Genomic DNA, 14,229 nt, shown 5'->3' with positions numbered 1-14,229 from the left:
ACTTCTCTCTCATATCCTTTTTCTTCTCTAAATTTCTCAAGTTAATCTTATCTATCAGTTTTTCTCATCATTCTCATTTATTATGTTTTTTCGAATTAGAGAAAATAAAGTAGGCTACTAAGGTTTAGAATATTCTTAAACTTTGCTCCATATCTACTCTTTTTATTTTAGAAAAAAGAAAATATTAAAATATGCTCAACTTTCTCTTTCATACCCTTTCTCTTCCCTAAATTTCTAAGGTTAATCTCATCTCTCACATTTCCTCATCATTCTCACATTTTTCTCCATGAAAATAAATTGAATTCCTTATTTTAAATTAAATTCTAAAAATAAATCCTACCTTGAATTATATCGAGGAGGATTTGCTATTTTTTATGCTTCACAATACATCTTCTTCTTTTTTGCGGATGCTGAGAAAAATGTAGAGAAGAAAGCATGTACAATAATTCAAAAAAAAAAAAAAATTAGGAAACAAAACAAATGTAAAAGAAAAAGAAAAGAGAACAAATGTTCACAAACAAATATAAATCAAAACAAAATAACACCGCTAATGAGATTCAAATCTACCGGAAGTAAGAGATGAAATAGCTGAATTATTGAAATATAATATAATTTGACACGTGAAGTTGAAGTCTAATCACTTCCACTGCTTAAAGATTGTACTTGTTTAATTTGAGAAGTTGAGAGATTCTATCATTATCTTTGAGGTTTTGTTCGTTCTTCGTGGCGTTCATGGATTTTGATCGAATGATTTCTTCATTCACTAAGAGGATTTCGAAACAAATAGATAGTGGAAAGCTTCACAACTTCACAACTTTCGATCAAAGGATTTCTTTGTCCATCTCGAGAATTTCTAACAAACAAAAAAATGAGAGCTTCATGAATTTAGACAGGAGAGTTTCATGCACAATAATTTTTCTTTTTCTAGGTAGAATAGAAAGAAGGTGGAGAGAAGCTAAAGAGTACAAAGAAGACGGAGAGTTTTTCTTAATTCATTGGTGAAGAGAAAGAGAATGTTAAGTTGTGTATTTGGGATTACTTACGTTTGTTTACAATGTATTTTAATTCTTGTGATACTAATCAAATTCTTTATTTGTAATTTATTTAATTTTTGTTATCTGTTTTTGTTATTTATTCAGACTAAAATATTTATTTTGGTATTTATAAATGTATGTTTCTATCATAAATGTTTTCTTGAGCCATCTGGGCCGGCCCATTTAGTTGGTGGGCCAGACATCGTCTTTCTTTCTTCTTTCAATTAAATTAACATAATAAATAGCATTTTTAATTAAAATTAACAATTAAGTGTATATATATAACAATATCTTTTAAAAATTATATATAAAAAATTGATATGCCTTCCTCTTGATACGCTCCATCATTCATTAAATTACAGATGGATCTAATGTTTGTCATACATTTTAATATTTAAGTTAGAGAGTGAAAGAATGTGAAAAGGAGAAAGTTACCGAATATAATTCAAGTTATCTCATCTGAAACTTAAGAAGTTGGTTGATCGTTATTCTACTATTTTCCTTGAAAATCCAATAATCTCCTTATTTGATAAGTTCATTTATGATTTCAAGGGGACCATATGATGATTGAACTCTTCAGCCTTGGAGAATGAGGATGAGGGAGGGGTTGGGTGAAAGGTTAACTTGTCTCCCTTGGCTCAAAGAGGCAGGCACATACACATATGTTGTGGAATATAAAAATTAATGATTATTGAAAATTTAGTTTACAAAGTTTGTTGTACAATTTACAAATTAATTACTCTTTTATTTTGCTTTCAACTTGAAATTATATGAAGTAACTCGTTCTTTTAAAAAAAACATAATAAAGCGACAAAATACATACGTTGTATTGAACAATTTTGAAAATGAAAAAAGTTTATAGACCCACGATAAAAAAAATACAAAAAATGTTACGTGATTAATTGTCACACAACACCTAATATATTTTGTAGATTTAGATTTGGTTATTTTTTACAATCTTTTAGATTTAATAGTTTAAACTTGGATGGTTAAGTTTAAACAATTATTTCAAGATTTTTTGGGTACTTTAGATTTGTCACAACTTTGAGTAGCTAAATCTTAATTATTTTTTTCAAAATTTTTTTTGTACATTAGATTTGAATCTAAAAGATTTTTTTTAAAAATTCTTTACATCTCTAAGTTTGAATAATAGAATAGTTTAGATTTGACTATCCAATATAATATTTGTCGATCTAAACAAGCAAATAACAGTTTGAAAAAAAAATTGCAGAAAAAGAGGAAAAGACGATGGAGAGAAGAAAAAAAATAGCAAAAAGGAAAAGAAGATGAAAAAGGGAGAGTAGACATGAAATAGTTAAAAAATGTCAGATTAATAAGTTTTTTCATTTTGTTAGATGAGTAAATATTTTGACGTTTTATTATATTATAAAAATTAATCTTAAATAATTCACATGGGTCTTAATTTATGTTATATTATATATAAGAAAATTTATTTAAATTAACATAATAAAATACAAAAAACAAGTATCACACACATTATTATGGTTTATTTTCATGAAACAAAAGACATAGTTTGAGCATAATTTTGTTTCAAATTCTTAAAAAATAAAAAAATAAAAAGATCGAGAATAGAAAAAGTTAACTTTTTTTTTTTTGAAAAAACGAAGATCTATTTAACATTTATTAAAATTGAGACGGTACAAACCCAGGTTAAATTTAAAAGTCATAAGTATAATTCTAATTAAAGTATTATTTAAATTCTAATTCTAATTCTAAGGTAGTGGTTGCATCTCCTGCAAAACTATACGGTTTTGAGTTCAACTTTTGCTAATGATTTTCAATATCTATAATTTTTTAAAAAGAGAAAAAGAAAACATATTTAAGATAAAACCTTCCTTGCCCTTGTTTGTTATCTAACAAGTATGTAGAAAAAAATTCATGAAAAATGTACTTTCACCCTCAAAGATATTCCATGAAAAATGTGTGTTTTTTTTATGTAATTTTTAAATCTACAAATTTACATTACAAAAAATTATGTAGAAATTGTCGGACTTTCTTTATTGTTACAAATGTAGTGAATGTTATTGAAGCATATATCTTTTTTTACATTTTAGGTATGTTTATTATATAGTGTTTGATGGCCACTATAAAAAATTCATGGATTCGTCCTCGATCATAAGATGAAACATAGTTTAATTTTAAAAAATTATTAGGAAAAAGCTTCAATCTAAGATGTAGAAAGGTCAAAGAGAAACGACAACGTTTTGCTTTGTTCAAGTAGGTCTTTGGAAATTAGAAAAGAAAAAAGAAAAAAGAAATCAATTGAGAAGAGGGGGAAGTAAAGGTTTAAGAATGGTGGATTTAGAGGATAGAGAGAAGTTCTTGGGGCCCTAAAAATGAATATGATATGCATGGGATAGGTGATGATTTGGTCTCTTTTCTTGATATCAAATCTTACCCATTATTTAATTACCTACTCATCTATTATATTATTTCTCATTCTATTTATTTTACCAAAATCAAAATTTTATGTTTACTGTGAATTCCAGAATATCTCAACAAATAACATTACCAATTATCATTTTAAAGATGATAGTTTGATTTAACTGAAAAAGAAAAAGACTATTTACTCACGTGAGTTTACAGACTCTAACAAAATTGTTTAATATAATAATAATTATTATTATTTTATTTATATATAGTCCTCTGTATTATGTTCAATATAAAAATGAGCAGATTTTTAATATTATTTTCTAAATACATTAAATATATAATGGTGCTAATTAAATATAATTTCTTTAAAATTAAAAACAGTAATACATATATATTATAAATATCATTAGATCATTAAATAGATGCCCATGCATGAAAAAAAATTATATCAGTTATGCCGCTTTTAAAACTAATTATCAAAATATAACCGTTTTCAAACTAATTACTAAAATATTGTTGTTTTTCTTTTTTTTTTCTTTTTCTTTTTCTCTTTCATAGGCTTTTATTTATTTATTTTTTTCATTTTCACTCAATTGAATTTTATTTTGAAATAATATATTTTTTTAATTAATTTTTATTTTATACAACAAATTTTATTTTTTAACAATATTAAATTCTAATTTTTTTAAATTTAAATATCCATTTATTTTTCTCTCTCCAATGGAAAAAAATTATTTGTTTCTAAAACTTATTGAAAATGTATATTGATTGTATTTTTAAAATGATGAAATTTTATTCAACATTTTTCTTTAATTTTTAAATTCATGTTTACTTTGATAATTTGTGGATATTTATTGTTAATCCAGTAGTTTTCTATTAATTAAAGGTCATAAATTTATAATAGGTGTTTTTGATTGAAAAATAATTAAAAGATGAAACAAAGTGTCTAATACAATAATTTAACCATTTTCATTTAATGAAAAAAAAAATCAACGTGTACTAAATATTTTGTTTATTAAAATTAGTTACAATTTTTTGTTACCAAAGTTAATTAAAGTATTATTAGTATATTGGTTATATTAAAATTAAATTCACATAAACTATAGTACTTATTATTATTATTTAGTATTAAAAGATAAAGATATGAGATAAAAACAATATGAAAAATATATGTTTTTGAAAATATAGACTCACGGCTGTACTTTTCTCACTGCAGATATATTTTTGTGTCTATGGATATAGACCAATAACAGTAAGTTAGTCTTTCACGAGTGTTCGTAACATCAGCTAGGTCAAATTATAGTTTTACCCTTAGGTTACCTCTAGTCCTTAAATATCAGTGCTCCTCTAATGAACAACTTTTTTTTGGTGCGACCAATAAACAAAAATCATTCTCGTGCCATAAAGAGTGCAAGACCTTTCGTTCAAGTCTTAGAGAGATCATTTAAGGAAACACTCATCTACTTACCCTTAAAGTAGGAAATGAGTGAATTTCATCTTGTATAATTATGTTTCCAACTCTCCACTCGGTCTTGTCCCTAAAATGATAAGCTTATTGAGTTAGTGATCTGAACACTCTCACATGTACAAATTAAAGGACAACGGTTAACCTCAAAGGGGTCATAGAGTTACTAGTGTCGTTTGAAGAAGACCCTAGAAAATAGTCACAAAGATGGTCAATTTTTCTGGTGGTTGACTATCCCTCAACTTATAATGCAATTCTAGGGAGACCAAACCTACGTGAGCTCTTGGAAATTCTTTCCACATGCCACTAAACAATGAAATTCTCAACACTCAAATAAATAAACATAGTAATTAAAAGAACAAAAGATGATAAGAGAATGTTACTACACGACTTTGAGAGGAGAGAGAAAGATAAGTCTGTTAAAGTATCAAGGATGTTTGAGGCCGACCATCCCAGCTAACTAGTTTTTCTTTGATTCTTGTTTTATTTACTTTTCTTTTTAATTCCTTTGATTGTTTAAATTTTAGTTAAGACCTTCAGCTCAGTATAATTTCTTAATAAAAGGAAAATTTATATTAGTCTCTAAACAAACTTTTATTTTCGTTAAGAAGCAAACAATACGTAGATAACCCTCAAAGAAGAGGCATTAATAGTGAAAAAAAACTGTCAAATGGGAACCACCTAGTTGATTTATAATAAAGATAACACAACTCCAAACAGAAAGGAAACAAAAATTTCGACACAACCAAATACAAGAAAACCATAATGAAAGAAGAATCAAATACAAATCTTAAAAAGATGTTTTAACATGACTAAAGTGTTGGGATTTATGTCTTAAAATTCGTAGATCGTAAATATAATCCATTGACCGTTATTAATTAAGTGTTATTATTGTAATAATTGTTATTGAATAAATTATTAGTTTTGTCTTAATAACCTAAATCCAATAAACTAACATCCTAAGCTGTTTAATGGGTCTTGAACAGTATGTAGAGACATATAGAGATCGATGTTCAAAATCAGCTTAAAGGGTCTATAGTGTAGGGATAAGGCCCTAAGGCTGGATACCTTATCCTGGTAACACTATTGATACGACTCACTTTGTATTTGATACAAACACAATGATCCAATGCGTTCGTATAGTTGACATGCAAGTGAGGGTATCATATGCAATGAGTTTGCATAAGATCGGACCGTGAATTAGTAACCACTAGATGTAACTCCGTTAACTAGTTAGGTTTCTATTTCACTAAGATGACCTAGGTAACTTAGTCTTAATCCCGAGTGTGTTATGAACTCCTGTCCGCGATGGATTGTCCTTTGATTTGTACAGGTGAGAGTGGCCAGATCACCGACTCAATAAGCTTATCATTTTGAGGACAAGACCGAGTGGGGAGCTGAAAACATAATTACACAAGATGAAATTCACCCCTTCCCTACTTTAGGGTAAGTAGATGAGTGTTTCCTTAAATGGTGTCTTCAGGTCTTGAACAAATGGCCCTACCCTCTCCATGGCACGAAAGAGGTTTTTATTTATTAGTAGAACCATAGACAGGTTGTTCATTGGAGGAATATTGGTATTTAAGGATTAGAGGTAACCCAGGGGTAAAACGGTAAATTGACCCAACTGGTGTTACGAACACTCATGAACGACTAACTTACTGTTATTGGTCTATATTCGAGGACACAGAAACATATCTACAGTGAGAAGAGTTCAGCTGTGAGTCTTTAGTAGAGTGTACACACAGTTAACGAATATTGATTAATGTGGTTAATGAATTTAGCCAATTAATCTCATATCGTTGTAGCTTCTAATCTGTAGGTCCATTAGGTCCACTTCCTAGCTCGTAAAGGGTAATGAGATTTATTTATATTGGTTGTAATTTGAAATATTCAAATATACTTAGAGAATTAGTTTAATGTATAGTGATACATTATAATATAAAGTTTGTGAAACTTTATTATAAATTTAATTTTGGATATGATTCAAAATTAATTTATAAGAGATAAAATATTTGAACTTATTCAAATATTAATGTGAATTGGATTCATATTTAAATTATTGGTTATGAGAGAAACTTTATTTGAATATGATTCAAATTTAATTTAAGTTAAATATCTTATAATTAATTTAGCTATTAATTAATTAGAGAATTAATTAATTATTTTTATTTAATTAAATTTATGAAATGATATTGCAGAGATATTAATTAAATATGATTTTATTAATAATTTAATTAATTATATTAATATAAATGTATAAGATATTTGAGAGATATTTATTCAAATAAGATTTGAATGAAATATTAATTAAATATAATTAAATTAATTATTAACTAATTGATTAATTGTTAATTAATTAATATAGTTGATATTAAGAAACTCATGATTCTTACTCATTTTCATATTCCAAGAAGGAAATAGAGCTATAAATATCTGGAAAAAAATAGTTTTCTTCAACGAAATTCATTAAGAAAAAAGCAAAAGCTTTTTCTCTTTGCAAAAAGAGTTTCTCACAAATATCTCTAATTCTTTTCCCATCCCAATTGGTTCCCACAAACCAATCCAATCCCAGAGGATAGGAAGGTCTCCGACGGGTGGTGTCCTAATTTGGAGATTGATTTGTAAATTTAGAGACGTCATCGAAAGTAAGTTCTCGTATCTTATCTTTAAAAGCATGCTTAGAATCTATTTAGAATTTTGATTCTAAAATTTTGCCAATGTACCGGTATTTTAAGATTCTCAAATTAATTTGAGAAATGGTTCTTTAAATTATTCCGCTGTCATAGGGCTTTTATCCCTTCATAAAGTAGAACAAGAGGGATCACTCATTATTTTGAGGAGGATTACCATTCATAAAATCAGGGTCTCCATTCTCAGAACCATCAGAGTCAGAAGTAAACACGTAACGATCTTGGTGGTACTTCTCAAAGTCATCTAAAAGGTATTAAGAACTTCTTTTAAGATGATGGTGAAGGTTATATTTCATGCTTTAGTGAGCTTCATATGCAACCATAGCATCTTGAAGATCATATGGCTTGGCTAAGCTCAACTCGATTTTGTGTGGCTCGACTTAACTCTACTCTTGAACTCAATATGATGAAATCGTGATTGATATGACCAGATAGGGAATGACTGACGAGGCTAAAGTATGCAAACTAAGTGTCAATAAAACAAGACAAAATAAGAGGTTTTACTTGGCTAAACTCGACTCAACTTAACTCAAGTCAGGAGCCCAAAGTGATGGTCGTGACTGATATGACCAAACATGGAGCAATAGATGAGGCTGAAATATGTGAGTGTCAACTAATCGAACAAACAGTTTAGCTTGACTAGACTGGGTTGGGTTAGGTTCAATTCGACTTGATTTGATCGAGCATGGTGCAGCAAACAAGGCTGAGGTGTGTTGACATCAACTGACACGACAAAAAAACTACCCAAAGTCAACCAATAACATGACTCATCAATCAAGTGTATAACCAAAAAATGGTTGAGAATGAAATGAAGTTTGGAAAGCACGAGGGCTACAAAGAAAAATTCTGGATTGAAGCAACAAACTTCAAATGAGGGAAAAAAAGGTGCAAACCAAAAATACAGAAAAGAAAGGTACGCAAGCTAGCTCCATTTAAGTGTAGCACGAAGAAGATTAGAGAAAAACTAGATGGAATTGGCAATATGGTTAATAGTTTTTATAAGGTCTGTCTTCGAGGGTTAGATCCCAAGAGACAACAAACTTCAACGTTGTACATTCATGCCCCTCGAAAAAAATGATGAGTGTGTTGTAAATTTGTCCTTTAACGCTAGTTAATTATGATGAATGCATGTTAGGAACCCGATTGTAGTTTCTTCCACAGGAAAAAATTTTCAATTGGATTCTCTAGGCAGATATGAGATTAAAGGGTAAGCTTGGAAGATCGAGTAGGATAAGACTAAAATAGTTAAAGATGGGTAAATGTGTCATAAAATGAGATAAAATCAACAAAAAGCAATCAACAACTTTAATTCCAATTTAGTTTTCCAAGAACCTTGAGTCTCGAGCATCAAACTTGGAAGTGGGGGATAATGTTATGGGATAGTCTGGACCGAAGGGCAAAATGGAGAGTTTGGAACAAATCGAGGTAGAGGGATTGGGCTCAACTAACATCACCATGATCGAGCTTGACCAGGGCTAGGTCAAACCTCACAAGATAGAATTGGTAGGGTCGACTCAACCTGTGTAGAGTGTGGGTCTTGAAGAAGAGTAGTCGCAGATTAACTCAACCGAATTCGAGCTGAGCATAAAACCCAAAGGTTCCAGAAAATTCGGCATAACCTAACTTGGCTCGCTCCAAAACTGAGATGGGATAGGGAACAACTATACTTTGTTATTTCGAAAAGGATTGGAAGTAGAAAAACCTGTAAAAGGGCTGATCTTCGCATATAAAAAGAATAATTTAAACTTCTAACTTCTTATCTATTCTATAACCCTATTACAGGCTTAGGTTTCGAAGCATTTTTTTTTTCTTATTTGTTTTGTAGGTTCTCTCTTCCCTTAAAAATACAAATTTATAGTAGCTGTCCGATGAAAGTCGAATACAATTTAGTTGGACCAAAATTTGATACCAACACATATAACTCAAATCTCTAATCTTGAAATTGGTAATATAACATTTTTAATGTAGGAAACTTTGTAGGATACCATAAAAGACATAAAACTCAAATTTCCATTACCAAAATAAACTGGAGTCAATATTTTTGTGATGGAGTTTTGATGTCATACAAACCCAAATTGAGAGGGAAGAGAGGAAAAAAACACTAAAATGTGATTATTGATAAATATGAAAGAAAGTGTCAGCAAAATTTTCTTATGTGGGACCTAGAAGGTCTAGTCCACGTCAACAAATGTGCAAATATGGGTATAAAACTCATTAATTTTTTCACAAATGGACATATGAGGTGGCAAACAGTAATTACGTGGAGCCCACGTTGGACATTATGCATGTGAATGGTGGGTCCACCTAACGATCTGTCAGTGGACCCACATTTTGGCGTAAAACAAAACCTCGGGAGCCCACTTTTTTTTTTATCATTATTGATAATAATGCCGCGAAAATCGCATAATTATTGACGGACACCAAATAATATATTAAATGAAATTGGAAATTACCCCAAATGTTATCATTTATCATTATTGATAATAATGCTAACAAAATCCCATGATTATTCTCGGAAAACCCCAATAAATAAATCAATTTTACTTACAAAATTAAATGACAAAAATTAACCTAACTAATTTCACATCAGTTCCTATCTTTGATTTTCAACTCCTACCTTCAATTTCTCTCTTACTCAATATATTATACAAAATAAATCAAATAGAAACCTAAAAGTTTAGCTACCTTCTAGTCCTTCAAACTAAATGTATGGATAATATATTAATTGAACTAAAAATATCCAAACTATAATCTTCAGCCAAAAGGTGTAATATTTTATTTTAAATCTTCACTATCATATATTATTTATAAGAATCAGGATTAAATACTGTTTTCGTAAAATAAATTAAAAGTATATAGATAATTATATTTAAGATTTTTTTTTTATAATATAGTCAATACATGAGAGAATAAAATGGTAATTTAACTTGCTTTAAAAATATTATCTCCCAAACCTACATGTGAATTAATTAATTGAGAATAGTGTGAAGAAACAAGATGGGTGACTTTGAGGAGCTGAAAGGGAAAGGAAATAAATAAAATTAAAAATATGAATATTGAGCAAAGCAAGGCAAAGAGACAAAGGGTATTATAGAGCATAAGGAGAATTTTGATCCTTTGCTTTGGTGGAGAAATTTGAGGACAAATAGGAATCATAAAAAATCAAACACAATGCCAATTAGTATATAAATATATAGAACCAAACATGGCCTTAAGAAAGACAATAACTAGATTACAATATCCTTTGCTTTGCTTCTTTCCTTACCTAATCTTTTTTATTTTCAAAGAAATTGTAATTTAGGAACAATAAAAGGGAAATATAATTTTAAGATATAAGTGTGTTTGGGATTTTATTAAGGATATTGAGAGTTTCACTTTTCTGAAAGCTTATTTACACCAATATCTAAACACAATTAAGGTTGATCTAGTAATTATCCTAATTTTAACCTTTCACTTTCAAAAGACTCAAAATAATTTGTTGTTTGGGAAAGTTTTATTTTCAAATTAATAGTTCTTAGTTTCTTTTCTTTCTTTAAAAAGAAACTAAACTTGGCATGACTTATAAATTGAATGTTTTTTTTTTTTTTTTACAATTGTAAATTTGAATATCATTACTCTTTTGAAAGGAACAACATCTTTCATTTTAGTACAAAAACATGGTGTTAGTCTCTCATGCAAAAAGGGGAAACATTTAATTATAGGAAGACTATTTAATTTTGATTTTGTAGAAGTTTTAGCCAATTTGGCCCTTCCATTTTCAAAATATCTACAGTAATTTCAATTTTTATGTTTATTCATTCAATTTTGACACATTAAAAACATGACATGAATGCTGATGAACATTATATCAAACCAATAGGTTAAAACACAAGCATTTTTCAAATGAAAATTATATGGAAAAAAGAGAGAGTAAAATATCATCTTTGGTCATTTTGATAGTTGATGAACTAAAATCAAATCAGGATTAAAACAATCACTTTAAAAGTTAAGGATGAAAGAAACACATTAACAATGTTAGGGTTTAAACTCATTTTAAACCATTTTCTTCAAACGCACAAATTAAATTATAAACAAATCACACAAGAACCATCCAGTGTGACAATTGGAAATGAAACTTAATTCCAAAATTTCACCACACAAGCTCTCATTATATACTAAAGTGTGACAATTGGTTTCTGTTTTTTTTTTTCGAAAAAAAATGAAATTATTACAATAAAATGATATAAATACAAAAGTTGGAAACTTGAATTTGACATATATATATATATATATATTTATGTGTTGTTTGCCCTTTCATCTTAGAGATTCAAAGCCTCTTTGCCTCCTCAAAGGATTCCTCAATGTAACTGCAAAAACAAACACAAAGAAAACCCAACCATTAATTACAGAACAAAAAACAAATCTCTATTACTGTGTCTAAAATAATGAATTTGAAGTTGCAAGTTCCCCATGTTTTGTTGTCTATGACTTTTCCCTTCATTGTTTGTTTTGGAAGTACAAATTAATGGGATTCACCAAATATGATTTAGAGAGGTAAGAAGAAGAAGAAGCCATTAATGGTGAAAATGGAAGAAGGTGAGAAATGGATCCACAGAAGAAGAAGAAAAAGGGAAAGCAAAAGGTATGGGTTGGTTGGGAAAACAAGACATTAATTGAATGAAAGATAAGAAGAAAGCAATTAATTCAGAGAGAGGAAGGCAAACAAACATAACTGTTCATTGTGATTGTGAAGCTATCTTAGAGACAGTGGAATGAAATTAAAAGAAGAAGAACAAAAAAAAAGCCATTAATTATAAGAAAAATGATGGAAGATAGAGAGAACCCATCCATTTAGAGATAGAAGAAGAAGTGTGCAGAGGCCAAAAACAGATGGAAACAGAGAGCCAGAGGAACCCATTAATCATTCATCAATTTAGAGTGAAACAGAGAGGAAGTAAAGAAGTAGCCAAGGGAAAAACAGAGCCACTGGAAGCCATCGATGAGAGAAGACAAAGAAATCCCATCAATTTAAAGAGAATCAAAGGCAAAAACAGAGCTAAAAGAAGACATTGATGAGAGAAGAGAGGAAACCCCATCAATTGAAAGAGAACGAAAGGAGAAAAAAAAAAAGAGTGGCAAAAGGAAAAATCCATCAATAAAAGGAAAAATCCATCAATTGAGGAAAAGAAACAACCATTGATAGAAATAAAGAAAAAGAAGAACAAGCCAGAAGACATTAATGTTAAAAAAAAATGGAGAGAAGGAAAATGAAAAAGTTCACCTTGAGGGTTACAGTCAGGAGGATCTTCAAAGAGAGACAAAGAGAGTTGTTTATGAGCAACACCAATGTCAATAAGAATAACACCAGAAGTAGGGTAATTAACAATGATATCTTTAACAGGTAGCCACAGAAAAAGCTCTTCTTGAGACATACCCTCCACACCAATCAAGCTTCCATAGCTAAGATTAGCACTAAAAACAGTGTCGAAAATCACTCTATTCTCATATTTAGCCATACACGGAGCATCTAAATACACTTCCAAACGACCATTTTCAGCGAGTGTGTAAGATTTGGCTTGCTTGGGAACAAGCCCTGCCGGTGGCCCCATCGATCGCAAAAGAGAATGAATGGAAGAAGAATCTTCAACACAATTGCTGCATAGACCCATTAACAAGATGATGAGTATTGAGATCTGAATTCTCCCAAACAGGGTACCCATGGCTGAATTACACAGACACAGAGAGAATGAGGTTTAAGAGTGTGGTTTTTGTGAGCCAGAAAGAAAAAAGTGACAACTGAGAGGAGAGAGATAGAGAGAAAAGGACTGTTTAGAGGAAGAATGAGAATGAGGTGAGTTTGGGTAGATGTCAAATTACGCTTCTCCCCTTCTGAGGTATCTTTGATTACGGATTCCCCCATGTTTGAGGAATTTTTCTTTCTTAAAAATCATAATATTATATACATCGCTTTCCCTTTTGTAATTTACAATTTTACTTATTATACTTTTAAATATCAATTTTTTATTTGTTGTACTTTTAATAAATATTTTACTCTTATCGATATTAGTTAAATAATAATAATATTATACTTTTCATTATAAAAAAAAATACATTATATGGATATGTTCTCAAATACATTTAAATTTTAGAGTATATTTATCTAACATAAATTAAAGAATAATCTTTCTAAATTACAATAACTAAAATAGTATTATTAGTACATATATATATATATATACAATATTCTAATATGTCGTGATAATATAGCCGACAATTAAATATAAAATATAGAAAATAAAAAATCATTTAAAAATGAGAAATAAATTTAACAAAATATTTATAAGATATAAGTTTGAATTAATTTTTCAAACATTTTTTAAAATATTTAGAAAGTGAATAAAAAAATGCATAATTATATATATATATATATATATATCCATGAGGTTGTTATTAAAGAGATGGATATTTTAGCATCCAACTCCAAGGTTGCTAAATAGTCAAATCGTGATGAAAATGTATTTTATTATTATAGTTTTTTTTTTTTTTTTTTTTCTATTTTGCATTTAATAGTTTCGTCAAACTTGGGTAGGTTGACCATTTAGTAGGGTATAGTCGAGATTGCCATTTGAGAGACATTTTGATTAGCATTATCATTCCATGTGTA

General features: G+C 29.0%; 1 protein-coding gene across 1 annotated transcript; it reads right to left on the bottom strand.

The window, feature by feature from the left end:
• Window positions 1-11,682: 11,682 nt before the first annotated feature.
• On the bottom strand, window positions 11,683-13,483 carry LOC101218420. The gene is made up of 2 exons (XM_004151926.3): window positions 12,847-13,483; window positions 11,683-11,932 (listed from the first exon to the last, which is right to left on the bottom strand). Exons 1-2 carry the CDS (start codon window positions 13,283-13,285, stop codon window positions 11,880-11,882), a joined length of 492 nt encoding a protein of 163 aa, XP_004151974.1. The 5' UTR covers window positions 13,286-13,483; the 3' UTR covers window positions 11,683-11,879.
• Between the last annotated feature and the right edge of the window lie 746 nt (window positions 13,484-14,229).

Source organism: Cucumis sativus, chromosome 3, assembly GCF_000004075.3.
Source record: "Cucumis sativus cultivar 9930 chromosome 3, Cucumber_9930_V3, whole genome shotgun sequence".
Lineage (NCBI taxonomy): Eukaryota > Viridiplantae > Streptophyta > Magnoliopsida > Cucurbitales > Cucurbitaceae > Cucumis > Cucumis sativus.
The sequence above is the reverse complement of the archived record's forward strand: the minus strand, read 5'-3'. Positions and strand labels throughout refer to the sequence as shown.

Bases quoted from the DNA above. Each gene is read 5' to 3' on its own strand.
- LOC101218420 (XM_004151926.3), bottom strand. From the start codon at position 13,285: ATGGGTACCCTGTTTGGGAGAATTCAGATCTCAATACTCATCATCTTG. The intron at 11,933-12,846 runs GTGAACTTTTTC...TTGTTTTTGCAG, and splicing joins TCCTGACTGTAACCCTCAAG to TTACATTGAGGAATCCTTTG.